The sequence below is a fragment of the Chamaea fasciata genome, unplaced genomic scaffold (assembly GCF_029207755.1).
Source record: "Chamaea fasciata isolate MVZ Bird 193981 ecotype frontalis unplaced genomic scaffold, bChaFas1.0.hap1 SCAF_4, whole genome shotgun sequence".
NCBI classification, from domain to species: Eukaryota; Metazoa; Chordata; class Aves; order Passeriformes; family Sylviidae; genus Chamaea; species Chamaea fasciata.
This window is the reverse complement of record NW_027094089.1, coordinates 68,292,739-68,304,652: the sequence shown is the minus strand read 5'-3', so window position 1 is coordinate 68,304,652 and position 11,914 is coordinate 68,292,739. Positions and strand designations below refer to the sequence as shown.

The 11,914-nt window shown below is 43.5% G+C and overlaps 1 protein-coding gene across 2 annotated transcripts; it reads left to right on the top strand.

The window, feature by feature from the left end:
* The first annotated feature begins 1,445 nt into the window (after positions 1-1,445).
* On the top strand, positions 1,446-11,699 carry LOC136288544 (fructose-bisphosphate aldolase B). Of its 2 annotated transcripts, none has more exons than XM_066181859.1 (9): positions 1,446-1,641; positions 8,061-8,198; positions 8,482-8,693; positions 9,224-9,278; positions 9,432-9,592; positions 9,816-9,899; positions 10,397-10,571; positions 10,712-10,911; positions 11,189-11,699. In XM_066181859.1, exons 2-9 carry the CDS (start codon positions 8,087-8,089, stop codon positions 11,282-11,284), a joined length of 1,095 nt encoding a protein of 364 aa, XP_066037956.1. In that variant the 5' UTR covers positions 1,446-1,641; positions 8,061-8,086; the 3' UTR covers positions 11,285-11,699. The 2 variants fall into 2 exon arrangements, with proteins under 2 accessions (XP_066037956.1, XP_066037955.1); XM_066181858.1 differs by having other exon boundaries at positions 1,449-1,641; positions 8,077-8,198.
* The last annotated feature ends 215 nt before the right edge of the window (positions 11,700-11,914 follow it).

Here is an 11,914-nt window from a genome sequence, read left to right as displayed (position 1 = left end):
CTCTGAAAAAGAAGACCATCATTATGGCACTTTCTTGGTCTCAAGAGGGTCTTAGATAAGGTATTTAATTTAAAATATTTTAAATCTATATCAGATGCTTTTGTTGTGGTGGAGAAACTTTAATACACCATGGGGTTTGTCTTTCTGCTAGGATGGGAGAAATGGAATGTAAAGCAAACACTGTAAAGCAGGGAAGGCTTTATGTCCATGTTATGTGCCACAGCTTCCTTCAGCAAAAAAAAAAAAAAAAATGGATCAGGAAGGGCAATGTGAAAGAAAACAGAGGAACACAAGCACAAAGCCTTCAACTGGACTGCACTGTCAGCTCCTTCAGAGGTTTCTGTGCTGACTGCCAGGCTGGCAGGTTCCTAAGATTTCCTACAAACACTGACCTTGGCATGCAGCTGCACAAGAGAGGCTCAAGGAGGAAGTGCCCTAAGGAAGACAGTGTTGTGGAGAGAGGAGAAATCAGGTGTCTCACCTGTCCACATAAAGGCCAAAGAGTCACTGCAGGAGCCAAACAAACGGAAAAATGACATCATTCTTCAGGCAAACACTGGGTCTCTGTGGTAAAAATGTGCCAATGTCCAAGGTTGCAGAGGGTGTTGTTCCTGAGGGTATGAAGTTTGTCCAACAGTCCTCATGCTATACTTCCTTCCAGGAATACTGGCCTGCAGGATGGGGGGAAAGAAAATAAAGCAAATAATCAAGTGTGTAGATCTGGACTTGATGAATGGTTGTAGTGTGGATTCATACAAACTGCAGTGCTGATACAGCATTTATACAGCATGGGGTTTTTTCACTGAAAAATTCTGCGAAGCAACGGAGAAGTTTGCATGTCACTGCAATATAGGTGGGCATCTCAGTGGGATTTGGGGGGAATATCTGGCTTGAAGCTGTGCAACTCAATGTGGGCATGTTTGGTCTGACAACCATTAATTTCACAGGTACATTGTATTACAGGGCATCAGAACTTGCACTTTCGTTAAACCTGATATTGTAGCATCACATTTTGCCTTTTCCTACACCAACTTTCCAAAAGGAAAGTATATTTCCATGCTAGACTTTCTGGTGAGGAAAAGCAGTGTAACACTTAGGAAGCCACTGAAGTGGTAGCAACTCATGCCAGTTAAGGATCTGTTGCATTGTTTCTGCATTTTGTTGTCTGCTCGTTCTTCCTGCAGTTTCCTAAGTATAAGGAAGCTTTCAGAAGATCTAATCCTAAATGATAAAGTTGTGCCCAAGATACCTTTAAGCAATTTCCGTGGTTTCTCTTGTAGTTCTTTTTGGTATGTTTTAGAAAGAGGAGGAATAATTTGAAATAACTGGAAAACATCTCAGTTTTACTGCATGAATCACCTTATATATACAGGGGAGGGGAAAGGGGAAGAACAGCAGGAGCATGACCAGGTCCCATTGGAGGTGTGTGGTGGTGGTCTGATAGCCAATGACCGACCTTGGGCAGTGACACCTCCCCAGCTTTCAGGGGAGGAGGGACAATGAAGGAGTGGGGGGGAGAAAAAAAAAAAAAAAAGCCCCACCAAGAATTTTATAAAAGTTAGTGATTAGAAGGACCAGGTCTCTTTGCCTGCAAACACCTCACCAGAAGCTTGTAGCAGCAGAGACACTGCCCACAAACAAGTAAGTATAATAATTTAATTTCTAAACTGTAAAGCTGGTACATATGTCAGCAGCTGAGACCCAGTATGCTTATCTACAGTGGGCTTGGAAAGTTGTTTTTTGTTTTGTTTCAATTTGTTTTGTTTCAGGAACAGCTTGTGAGAAATAACCACTCAGCCATTCTGCAGTGGTCTTCTAAAGTTATCCCTTTGCTGCTAACACTGGCTTTCTAAGCTTAGTCACTCGAACTCCTGGAGTGAGTGGGTGAATCCTCTGCCTAAGGGGACTACAGCAATTAATGTACCTGCATTGCTTTCTGTCACTTTGTTTCATGTTTGTTTTTGCTTGTGGTGTACATAAATTTCTGTTTTGCAAGGAGAACAGAGAATGACTGGAGAAGGCAGCTGGTCCTGACAGACATCAGTGCTGACAGAATTGCAATTATGTGTGTTTGTTGTGTAGCTTCTTCTGAAGCATAAGTGCACTGGTGCGGACAAGATTATTTGGCAAGGGGGTATAAGGTCTGCAGTGCATGAAAACAAAGCCTGTTTTTGCATCTGTAATCTGTAACCTTTCAAGCTGTGAACAGCCAGCGTCAGGAAATTGCTCGATCAACTCAAATCCTCACTGAGTCTGTGATCCTCCATCACTTACTCAACTTACCCAAAACTAGTCCACCTGAGACTCTCACTGCTGCTTCCCCCAGCCTCTCCTGCTGGAAATACAAGACTTGAATTCTCATGCAAGTCCAACAGCAATTTTTTACCTTCTCTGAGAAAAGCCCAGGGCTGAAAGGAAAGAAGCTTCTCCCTCATAACTTGCTTCCAAACAACCATCTTCTTGCCACCTCAGCCAAATCTAGCCATTCTGAGTGCTCTGCACTGACTGCAGAGAACAGGTCTCTGAACATAACCTCCTTTCATAGTTACTAGGGAAATGAAATAGGGACACATTTGCTCAGGGTTTGAGTACAGCTGAATCTAACAAGGGAATCAGCACAGGGAACTTCAGATCTGCAGTTCCACCTGGGACAGGATGTTGAATCAAGGTCTCTAGACAGAACATGAGAATGCTAAAAAAAATCAGAGAGCAAAAAACAACCAAGCAATTTACGATTATATATGCCCCAAAGGACCTATGGAGACGGTGACAACAGAATGTCAATCAAAAACATCTGCCCTTTTTCTAGGTGACACAAGTCTGAGTATTTCTTTTTGTCCCATACCCCTGAGACTTTTTAGAATCCAGAAATGAAACATTTTGCTAACCCAAAACCTTCATCTCAGTGCAAAGATGATGGGACAAATGTTCTATTCTTTCCTGAGAACGCCTTCATATGTACCAGAGGCGCCACTTCCACCTTGACTCCTTCAAATAGGTACTCACAGAGGGCCACGCAGTAATTCAGGCATAAAGGGACACAAGAGGTCTGTAGTCCAACCACCACTTGCCCAAAGCAGGGTTAGACACGAGGTCAGATCAAGGTGCTCAGGGCTTTATTCAGATGGGTCTTGGCAACCTCCAAGTATGGAGACATTGCAGCCTTTTTTGTCAATCTGTTACATTGCTTGGCTGTCCTAACAGCGAAAAAAATTCTTCATATCCAGTCTGAATCTCCTTAGTTTCAGCTTGTGCCTGTTGTCTCTAACCGTCCCATCACAGCCACTGCGAAAAGCCAAGCTCTGCCTCTTTGATCACACTCTGTAGGTTACTGAGGACTGCTGAGAGGTGCCCCAGAAGCCATCACTGCTTGAGGCTGAATGAGACCCAGCTCTGCAGACTTCTCCTCACAGAGCAAGTGCTGCAGCCACTGACCTCAGTGGCATCTGTTGAAATAACTCACTTCAATCTATCAGTGTTTTTTCTGTACTGCAGGGGCCCAACACTGGATGCAGTACCCAGATGTTAACTACAGAGTGCTGAGCAAAGGGGGATAACCCATCTCCTCCCCTGGCTCTCCAGGCTGGACCCCTGCTCACACAGGATGCTTGGGCCCTTGCTGCTGGCTTCTGTTCAGCTTCCTGCCTGACAGGGCCTTAGGCCATCCCCAAAGAGCTGTTCCCTCATCCCACTAGTCCTGGGGGAATGGCTGCCAGGCTCTGCATCCCCGGCAATGTCTGGGCATTTGTCTTGGCCAGACTGCATGGTGCTCCTGTTGGCCTCTTCCCATCCCCATGCCCAGGCTCCTCTGGATGGCTGCCCATCAATCAGATATATCAAGTAGTCCTGCCAGCTGTGTGTCTTCTGCTACCTACATAAGAATGTGCCCTGTCAGCAGGATGGGACCAGGCTTGCCCAGCTGTTCATACCCATCTGTTTTCCCCATGCCCAAGGAACCAGACTTATTTAGAAACAGCTTTTTAATGGAGTTCCACAGAGAAGTGAGGTCAGTAATGACAGATATCCGCTGCAGTGAGAATATAAGGTGTCTAAGCCATTATGTGTCTGCCTTCTCTAAGCACACAAGTGTAAAAGAGAAGTAAATTCAGTCAGACCAATATTGAGCCTACATGTGATAGGTTAAATTTTAGAATACTTTTCATTGTCCCTCCCAACTGTATTTATCTGTTTATGTATTCAGTTGCTTCTTCTTCAAACCCTGTTCTTTGGAAGCAAATCTTTTGTGTGCAGAGTTTGTATTGCTGACTGTCAGAGATGGTGCTGAAGGGCTGTGTTTACTAGTAATTGAATAGGAAAAAGCTACATGTGTGGGATACAAACTGTAGTTTAAAACTTTGGTCCTGCACTTTTGGAACCAATTTTATAAAAGAAGGCAGTGAAGAGACCCAAGAGAAAACCTTAGAGATTCTGATCCAGTCTTTTCCCATTTGCAAACCGGAACTCAGGTGAGATTTTTTTTTTTTAATGTAAGATTGGAAGATGCAAGTCACATGAGGTTCTTGGAAAGAAAAGATGCCAATGATGTACTGAAGTTTCTAAGATGATTGGAAGCAAAATGTAACATTGTTCCTTCTGCTATTCATCTTGACTCTGCTCTTTGGTTCTCACTATTAATATTAACAGGATGAAGTGCTTGTGCTGCCATCATGCATTTCCCCTCAGCCCTTCTTTCTTTATGGTAGCTGAGAAAAGCCCAAGTTTTCAGCATTAAAATATTTACTTTTACAACTGTGCTATCCCCTTTTCCCACACCTCCACCTCCTGCTAGCCACAGGCTGGGGGCTGAACAAAGAAATTTGTTAGCTTAAGGAGCTGTTAAAGCCTGATAAGCATTCCAGGTAGCTACAAAGCTGGGGCAGGAGGGGGGGGGGGGGGGGAAGTATTGCAGTTTTATTTTTTTGAGGTTTTTAAAATTCTACTTTAAAAAAAAATGTAAGCAGATACTACCAAGAGAATGCATTGTACTCATACAATGTAAAATAAATGGGAAATCACTTGAGTTTATGACACTTAGCCCAGAGTCTAAAATGGGTAAATAAAAATAAAGCTTCTTGAAACACCTTAGTGGTGGGACAACTCCCATTACTGTTACTGAGATCACAATTCATTAGAACGTTTTTCTTCCTGGAAAAGTTGTCAATTTAAACAGATAAATCAGATCAAGACAAATAGACTTTGTTCTTGGAAAATTGAAATGAGCTGTGCAGGTCTGGCAGCCTGGGCCCAACTGTTTTTTCTCAGGACTTGTGAGGTGACATACCCAGCTCTTTAAGAGGGGGCATTAACGCTTCTAGAGATGTGCTGGGATCTTACTCTTTACAAGGTGACTGTGTGAAATGTTACTGAAGCTTCTCCACTCCTTTTCTGCCTGCTCCCCTGCTCAGAGCATGACCTTGCAGCAGAGACACCCTTTCTGAATGCAGACATGGAGATTCTCAAAAATTATGATTCTTATGAAAGAATCACAGAAAAATAAAATCTTAAATCAAGAGGACTAGAACATTCTGCACCCTTGAGCTATTATAAGGTTTAGAACTGTTCTTTTGCCCTCATTTCTTCACCATTTCAGCTAGAAAGTCCATGCCTTTTAGTCATCCCTGTAGCTCAGCAGAGTAACTGTGAACCACTCACCGTGGCCTTAAAGATCATTTTGAGGAGACTTTGGGCAAATCTCCACCTGCTCCTTCACACTCAATGAGATACTTGCATAGAAACTGGAACTAATTATTGTCTTCCAATTCATCAGTCTGAAACGATACTGTGTTGTTTCAGTCTCACAGAGGACTCACTTGGAACAGCATTATTCACTGAAAACTCGTATTTCCTTATTTTGAAAACATGCCTTGCAGGCTGGTTTTGAGTGATAAGTGTCTCCTTGTTATCTTTAGGCAAACACTGGGAACAAGTAAGATAGAGCAGACATTAGTCTCATTGTTTATTGCACTGCTGGAAATAAAGAGTACCCATCATAACACGACTGGAGCCACTGGTGATCTTACAGTCCAGCCAGCTGGATTCCAGGTTACCTGGATACACCTCCTGGTGCTGTAACACAGCTCCAATCTGCAACTCTAAAATCTCACCACTGATTTAGTAATTCATTAGCTTTGACCTTGGACAAGATCAGATTCTTGCCTGAGCACAATTTTCCAGTCTTCTCCACAGACACTCTGAACTACTGATGTGATTCCTCACAATTTTATATAATGACTTATTTAACAGTAGTGTGGTTTTAACAGAAGTGCTCATCACCAAACTATTATTACAGTAATCATAATAACAAGCCAGTTTCCTCTTTTTAAGACATATCCAACACAGAAAGCAGGTGAGGGATAAGGAGAGTTGTAGGTGAACTTAAGTAGCTGTGCAGTATAAACCATAGATTTTCATATTCTTCTGAGTGAGCTGAAAAGGCCAAGAGCTGGGAGTGATGGAACTGTGATCACCACAGCAGAAGGATGGTTCCCAGAGTTCTGGCCACAGGCTGGCATACGGAGAGGGGGGTTCAGCTAAGCCTGTTTCAACAGGACCACAGCAAGAAGGCATTTCGGCTCTCTGAAAAGCAGGGAACTCTCCCTAATTTGACAGTCTTTATCCTGCACTCCTTCATCTTCCCTCTAAACCTAAAATGACTCACTCTGTGGTAAGCTGCATGTGAAAAATTCCAGTCTCTGTTTGGAAAGAGGTAAGGCAGACACCTGGAGACTGCATCTGACTGCTCTGTACTGGCAGACAATGCCATTTGAATCTTGCAGGATAACATTACCAGTACCAAAGTAACTTCAGCTATAAATCTATAAAGGGACATGAATTTACAGCTGTTATCATACTCTGATGACATTGTTGCCAGAAAATTTTGGCACCATTTGGCATGCTGTACAGAACTCTGTACACTATCATGAGTAGAAGACAGACTGTTTGTTTCTCCCAATTATGCCCTTCAGCAGGAAGGATAAGACAAGGATTCCCTGTCAACACAGAATCTATGTGCAGGGAAATAAGAAGCTAGACTTGGCTGCCTACACGTTTTTATAGGGAGAAATATTTTCTGGCCATCTCTGATGAAATGGGAAATGGCATGTTCTCACTCCTCTCTCAGGCAGAGCTTGGGAATAGAAAATGCAAACACTGTCCAGAGGCCTGCCCTTTGGAAGAAAACATGATTTTTGAGATCTTTTATGGGTTTTTTTAATCAATTACCTTCTGGATTTACCACCCACTGATAAAACCACAGGTTTTGCTTTAGCTATCACATATGATAAACTGAAGGGAGAGAGTTTTTCTGTTTCAGACTTACACGCCTATACACTCAGAAAAGTAACTTGGACTATTCAACTGATCAGAGAAACTGTAATTTAATGCCATATAACCCAAACTTTAATAAGACCAAAATGTTTGTCATATCAAGACAGAACCCAGATTTCAGGTTCTGGGTAGTTGCAGCTGGTAACCCCTTACCACAGCTAAGGTAGAAATGACAGATGAATTCTCCTAAGGCCCCATATCTTCTGTAGAGGAAGCAATGCACTACAGTTCTGAAAGCAAACATAGGGAGGAGAATTACAAACCCAGGCAAAAGGTTGGGAATGAAAAGTCAACGAGACACAGCAGAAAATACTGCCAAGAGACGCAGGAAGTAGAAGAGGAGCAGTGCTAGGATATGTGTAAAGGTAAGCAACGGAATAACTGGCCTTCTAGTGACAGGAACAAAAAAGTCTGCAGAGTCAGCAAATTGCTTATTTGTTACTTGGTGCATGTTTTTATGACAGACTGACCTTCTTTTATTTTCTGAGCAAATCCAGGTAAAATGCAGAGTCTTTCCCACTTTGGTTCTAGAAGGATGTAGTAGGATGTTTCTCCTGCTTTTCTTTCTAGTTTTTCAAGACACACCAAGGCTAGAGGAACTCAAATGGATTTCTGGTCATATTGCCTATGATAACATGGACCAGACAAACAGCAAGAGCCCTGCAGAGGAAACACCCAAGTGGTGACACTGGTTCACAGTCTCCCCCAGAATTTCTTGTAATTACTTGTAACAGTAATTCTCTCCCACAGAGAAATCAACATGACCCACCAGTTCCCAGCGCTGTCTCCAGAGCAGAAGAAAGCTCTTGCAGACATTGCTCAGCGGATTGTGGCTTCAGGAAAGGGGATCCTAGCTGCAGATGAATCAGTGGGTGAGTTCTGGACATCAATCAGTGAGTAGTATGCAAGATATTTTTTCCTTTTAGTTTTGCTTCATATTTGAAATCAGTGGAGTAGATTAAAAACACCTAGAAACTGCTGTCTGAGCAGAAACAATTCAGACAGGTAGGACTACAACTACAACAACAAAAGCTTACCAACTTTGGGATGAGAAGGGAAGCTCTGAACTGAAGTCCCAGTTCATTACTACTTATTGGGACCAGGAGGCCAGCCAAGCCTAGAACCTCTTTTTCTGGCCTTTGTCCGTGTCACTAGGTACCATGGGGAACAGGCTGCAGCGGATCAATGTAGAGAACACAGAGGAGAACCGCCGAGCTTTTAGAGAGATACTCTTCTCTTCGGACACTTCCATCAACCAGAGCATTGGGGGAGTGATCCTTTTCCATGAGACCCTCTATCAGAAAGACAGCAGTGGAAAGCCATTCCCAGCACTCATCAAGGAAAAAGGCATTGTGGTAGGAATTAAGGTGAGTATGTGCTGGGCTGGCATCATAATTTGGAGAAACACCATTTCCAGAGAAAGTTATATTTGGGGCTGCACTCTCTCCTGAAAAACACTGTCCCTGCGGCCCTCCCCCCTGCCCCCCGTTTTTGTCCTTGGTTTTAAAATTCTCTGCATTGCTTTTGTGCAACTAACTAGAGGCATATTTACACTAGATGCTGTAACTTTTCATACACCAACTCCTATCTACTCACCATTCACTGCAAATAAGTCTCTCCATACAGTAAAAAGTAAATCTAATCCTTTCCACATCTGACAGAATTCTTGAGCTATTTCCTGCAGGTATCTACATATACACTGCCCCTCCTCTTACCTAGTTCATTCCTTTTTCTTCCCCTTTGCTCCAACATTTCCTTCCTTTGCACCCTGAGCATGTTAAGGTTCACATATTACTAAAAGTCAGCCTTCAAAGGCAGACTAGACAGGGGTAAGAAGGTACGAATTAGACCAATTTCCACCTTTCTGTAACCCTTCCTGTTTTTCTGACCTCCACAGCTGGATAAAGGTACAGCACCTCTAGCAGGAACAAATGGAGAAACCACCATTCAAGGTAAGGAGAGATCTAAGGAGCCTAAGCTATGGCCCACACAGCAAAAGCCATAGGGTGACTCACCTGAAACACAGCCTTGGCTGGAGTCACGGTACTTTCCAGAGCTCCGTGCTGAAGAGCAGCTTTCAATGAAGTATTGCTCTCCCTCCGCAGGTCTGGATGGGCTAGCTGAACGCTGTGCCCAGTACAAGAAAGATGGTGCTGACTTTGGCAAGTGGCGTGCAGTGCTGAAGATCACAAGCACAACACCCTCTCAACTTGCCATCCAGGAGAATGCCAACACATTGGCACGCTATGCCAGCATCTGCCAGCAGGTACCTCCCCTCCAGCAGCCTTTCCTGAGATGCTGCTGCCCCTCCTCCCTGTTCCCTGTGGTAACACACTAGGTAACTCAAAAGGAGAATCCCTATGAGGGTTTTGGGAAAGACAGGGAGGAAGGGCAGCACAGCACAAAGGAATACCGCCAAAGTCGGGGCAAACAACAAGAACAGTTTTACTTCCATAGCCCTAAAGAATCCCCTGTCTTTCTTTTCCTAGAATGGCTTGGTGCCCATTGTGGAGCCAGAAATCCTGCCTGATGGAGACCATGATCTCCAGCGCTGTCAGTATGTCACAGAGAAGGTAAGAAGAGATTCCTCCCTCTGTGCTCCCCCTCATAAATCAGCAGCTAAATTTTGTGCAGTTCGTACTCACAGATCTCAAAGAGATTTGACCAAAATTGTCCTTCATAACTGCATCACAAAAAAGAGCTGCTCCTAGGAACATAACAAACTAATAGGAAATCCAAGAGTATTTTCCATGCTTTTGGATTTTCACTTCAATGACAGTATAGGCATTCTCAATTTCAAAAAGATGTATCAGAACCAAATCAAATTACCTCGATTTCAGCAGGGACAAATCCATTAAATATGAAGAGTTGTATCCTGGTCATCTCAAAAGCAGTGGGTTCTCCACAGCCGCAACTCCAGAGATAATTTTCATGAGAAAAATTCAATTTCAATTGAATTTCAGAAAATTCAATTTGATCATGCTACAGTACCAAAGAATAAGCTGTCTTTTCACAGCAGGCTGAGGTGAAGATCTGAGCAGAGCTCTATATTTAATCCTCCTGTTTTCAGGTTCTAGCTGCTGTCTACAAGGCTTTGAATGATCATCACGTGTACCTGGAGGGAACATTGCTGAAACCCAACATGGTGACAGCTGGGCACTCCTGCTCCAAGAAGTACACCCCTCAGGATGTAGCCATAGCAACTGTGACTACTCTCCTCCGCACCGTTCCTGCTGCTGTTCCTGGTGATTCCTGATTCATTCCTATCTCTTCATTCCCACTCTCTCTCTTACCTCTGACATGCCTGCTCCTCGGGCAAGTAAAGGTCAGGGATTGAGGCAGCTGAAACACTCTATTTCTAAGCCTCAAAACCTCTTTCTTGCAGGAATCTGCTTCCTGTCTGGAGGTCAGAGTGAAGAGGAGGCTTCTCTCAACCTCAATGCCATGAATCAGTCCCCTCTGCCTAAGCCTTGGAAACTGACCTTTTCCTACGGGAGAGCCCTGCAAGCCTCTGCCCTGGCTGCGTGGTTAGGCAAAAGTGAGAACAAGAAGGCTGCTCAAGAGGCCTTCCGCAAGCGGGCACAGGTAGGAGGCTTCCACCCAGCACAGAGAAGTGCTCCTCTCCATGAAGGGATACATGTTGTCACCTTTCTAAGGCTGCTTTTGATCTCAGCCCTCCTGGTACATCATATCCATCCAGTGGTGTTATTCTGTTATTTCTGCCTTGCTTGGTTACTCCTGGTAACCAAGTTGGTTGTTCTTTACACATCTGCCTTTCTTAATCCATGCTGATGGTTTCCCTCTTCTTTTTTTTTTTTTTTTTTTTTTTTTTTTTTTTTTTTTTTTTTTTTTTTCTTTTCAGATTAACAGTTTGGCTTGCAGGGGACAGTATGTCCTGTCTGGGAAGACTGATGCAGCTGCCATGCAGTCACTGTTCACTGCCAGCTACACCTACTGAAAGCACAGGAACCTTCCTTCCTCCTGTCTCTTCTCACACAGTGGAAGATGTTCAGAAATGAAAGAAAAACATAGAAATCTAATTTCCCTTACCCTGCACCTAACTGGAGATAGAATGGCTGAGCTTCCTCTACACCCTTCACTCCCACAATTTACCAAGGGGATATTCTTTTTTCATTTGCACATTCCAAGGAAAGGGAATTCTTTCCAAACAACAAACAACAGCAGCCAATGAATCATGAACCCACCCTCCCTCAGTCTGAAACTCAGCCCCTGGAATAGCAGGCAGATTCAGTAGTTCGCTAGCAGTTCAAATAGGTACCCTTTCCCATTACCACATTTTGCAGCCACAATCCTGAATCATAAAACCTGACTGTGTATTCAATCATGTCAATAAAACAGTAATTGAAAACTAATCTCTATCTCACTTTTTTTTGGTTTTGTGTAAACTTTAAAATATCTTTCACACATTTGTGGTTTTTGGTAGTTCTTGCAAAGATTGAGTCACAAAGTGTTACAGCTGGTGAGCTTGGGTGACTCTGGGGATATCAAAGGGAAATAACCAAATAGTGACACAGCTGGAAAGGTTAATCCTGCCAACAGAAGTCTGGCAGACACTAAAACACTTGGG

What these genes read in the sequence shown, in the direction of transcription:
- LOC136288544 (XM_066181859.1), top strand. Translation starts at nt 8,087, where the DNA reads ATGACCCACCAGTTCCCAGCGCTGTCTCCAGAGCAGAAGAAAGCTCTT. An exon ending in GCATTGTGGTAGGAATTAAG is followed by an intron (nt 8,694 to 9,223) that starts GTGAGTATGTGC and finishes TGACCTCCACAG; the next exon opens with CTGGATAAAGGTACAGCACC. An exon ending in ATGCCAGCATCTGCCAGCAG is followed by an intron (nt 9,593 to 9,815) that starts GTACCTCCCCTC and finishes TTCTTTTCCTAG; the next exon opens with AATGGCTTGGTGCCCATTGT.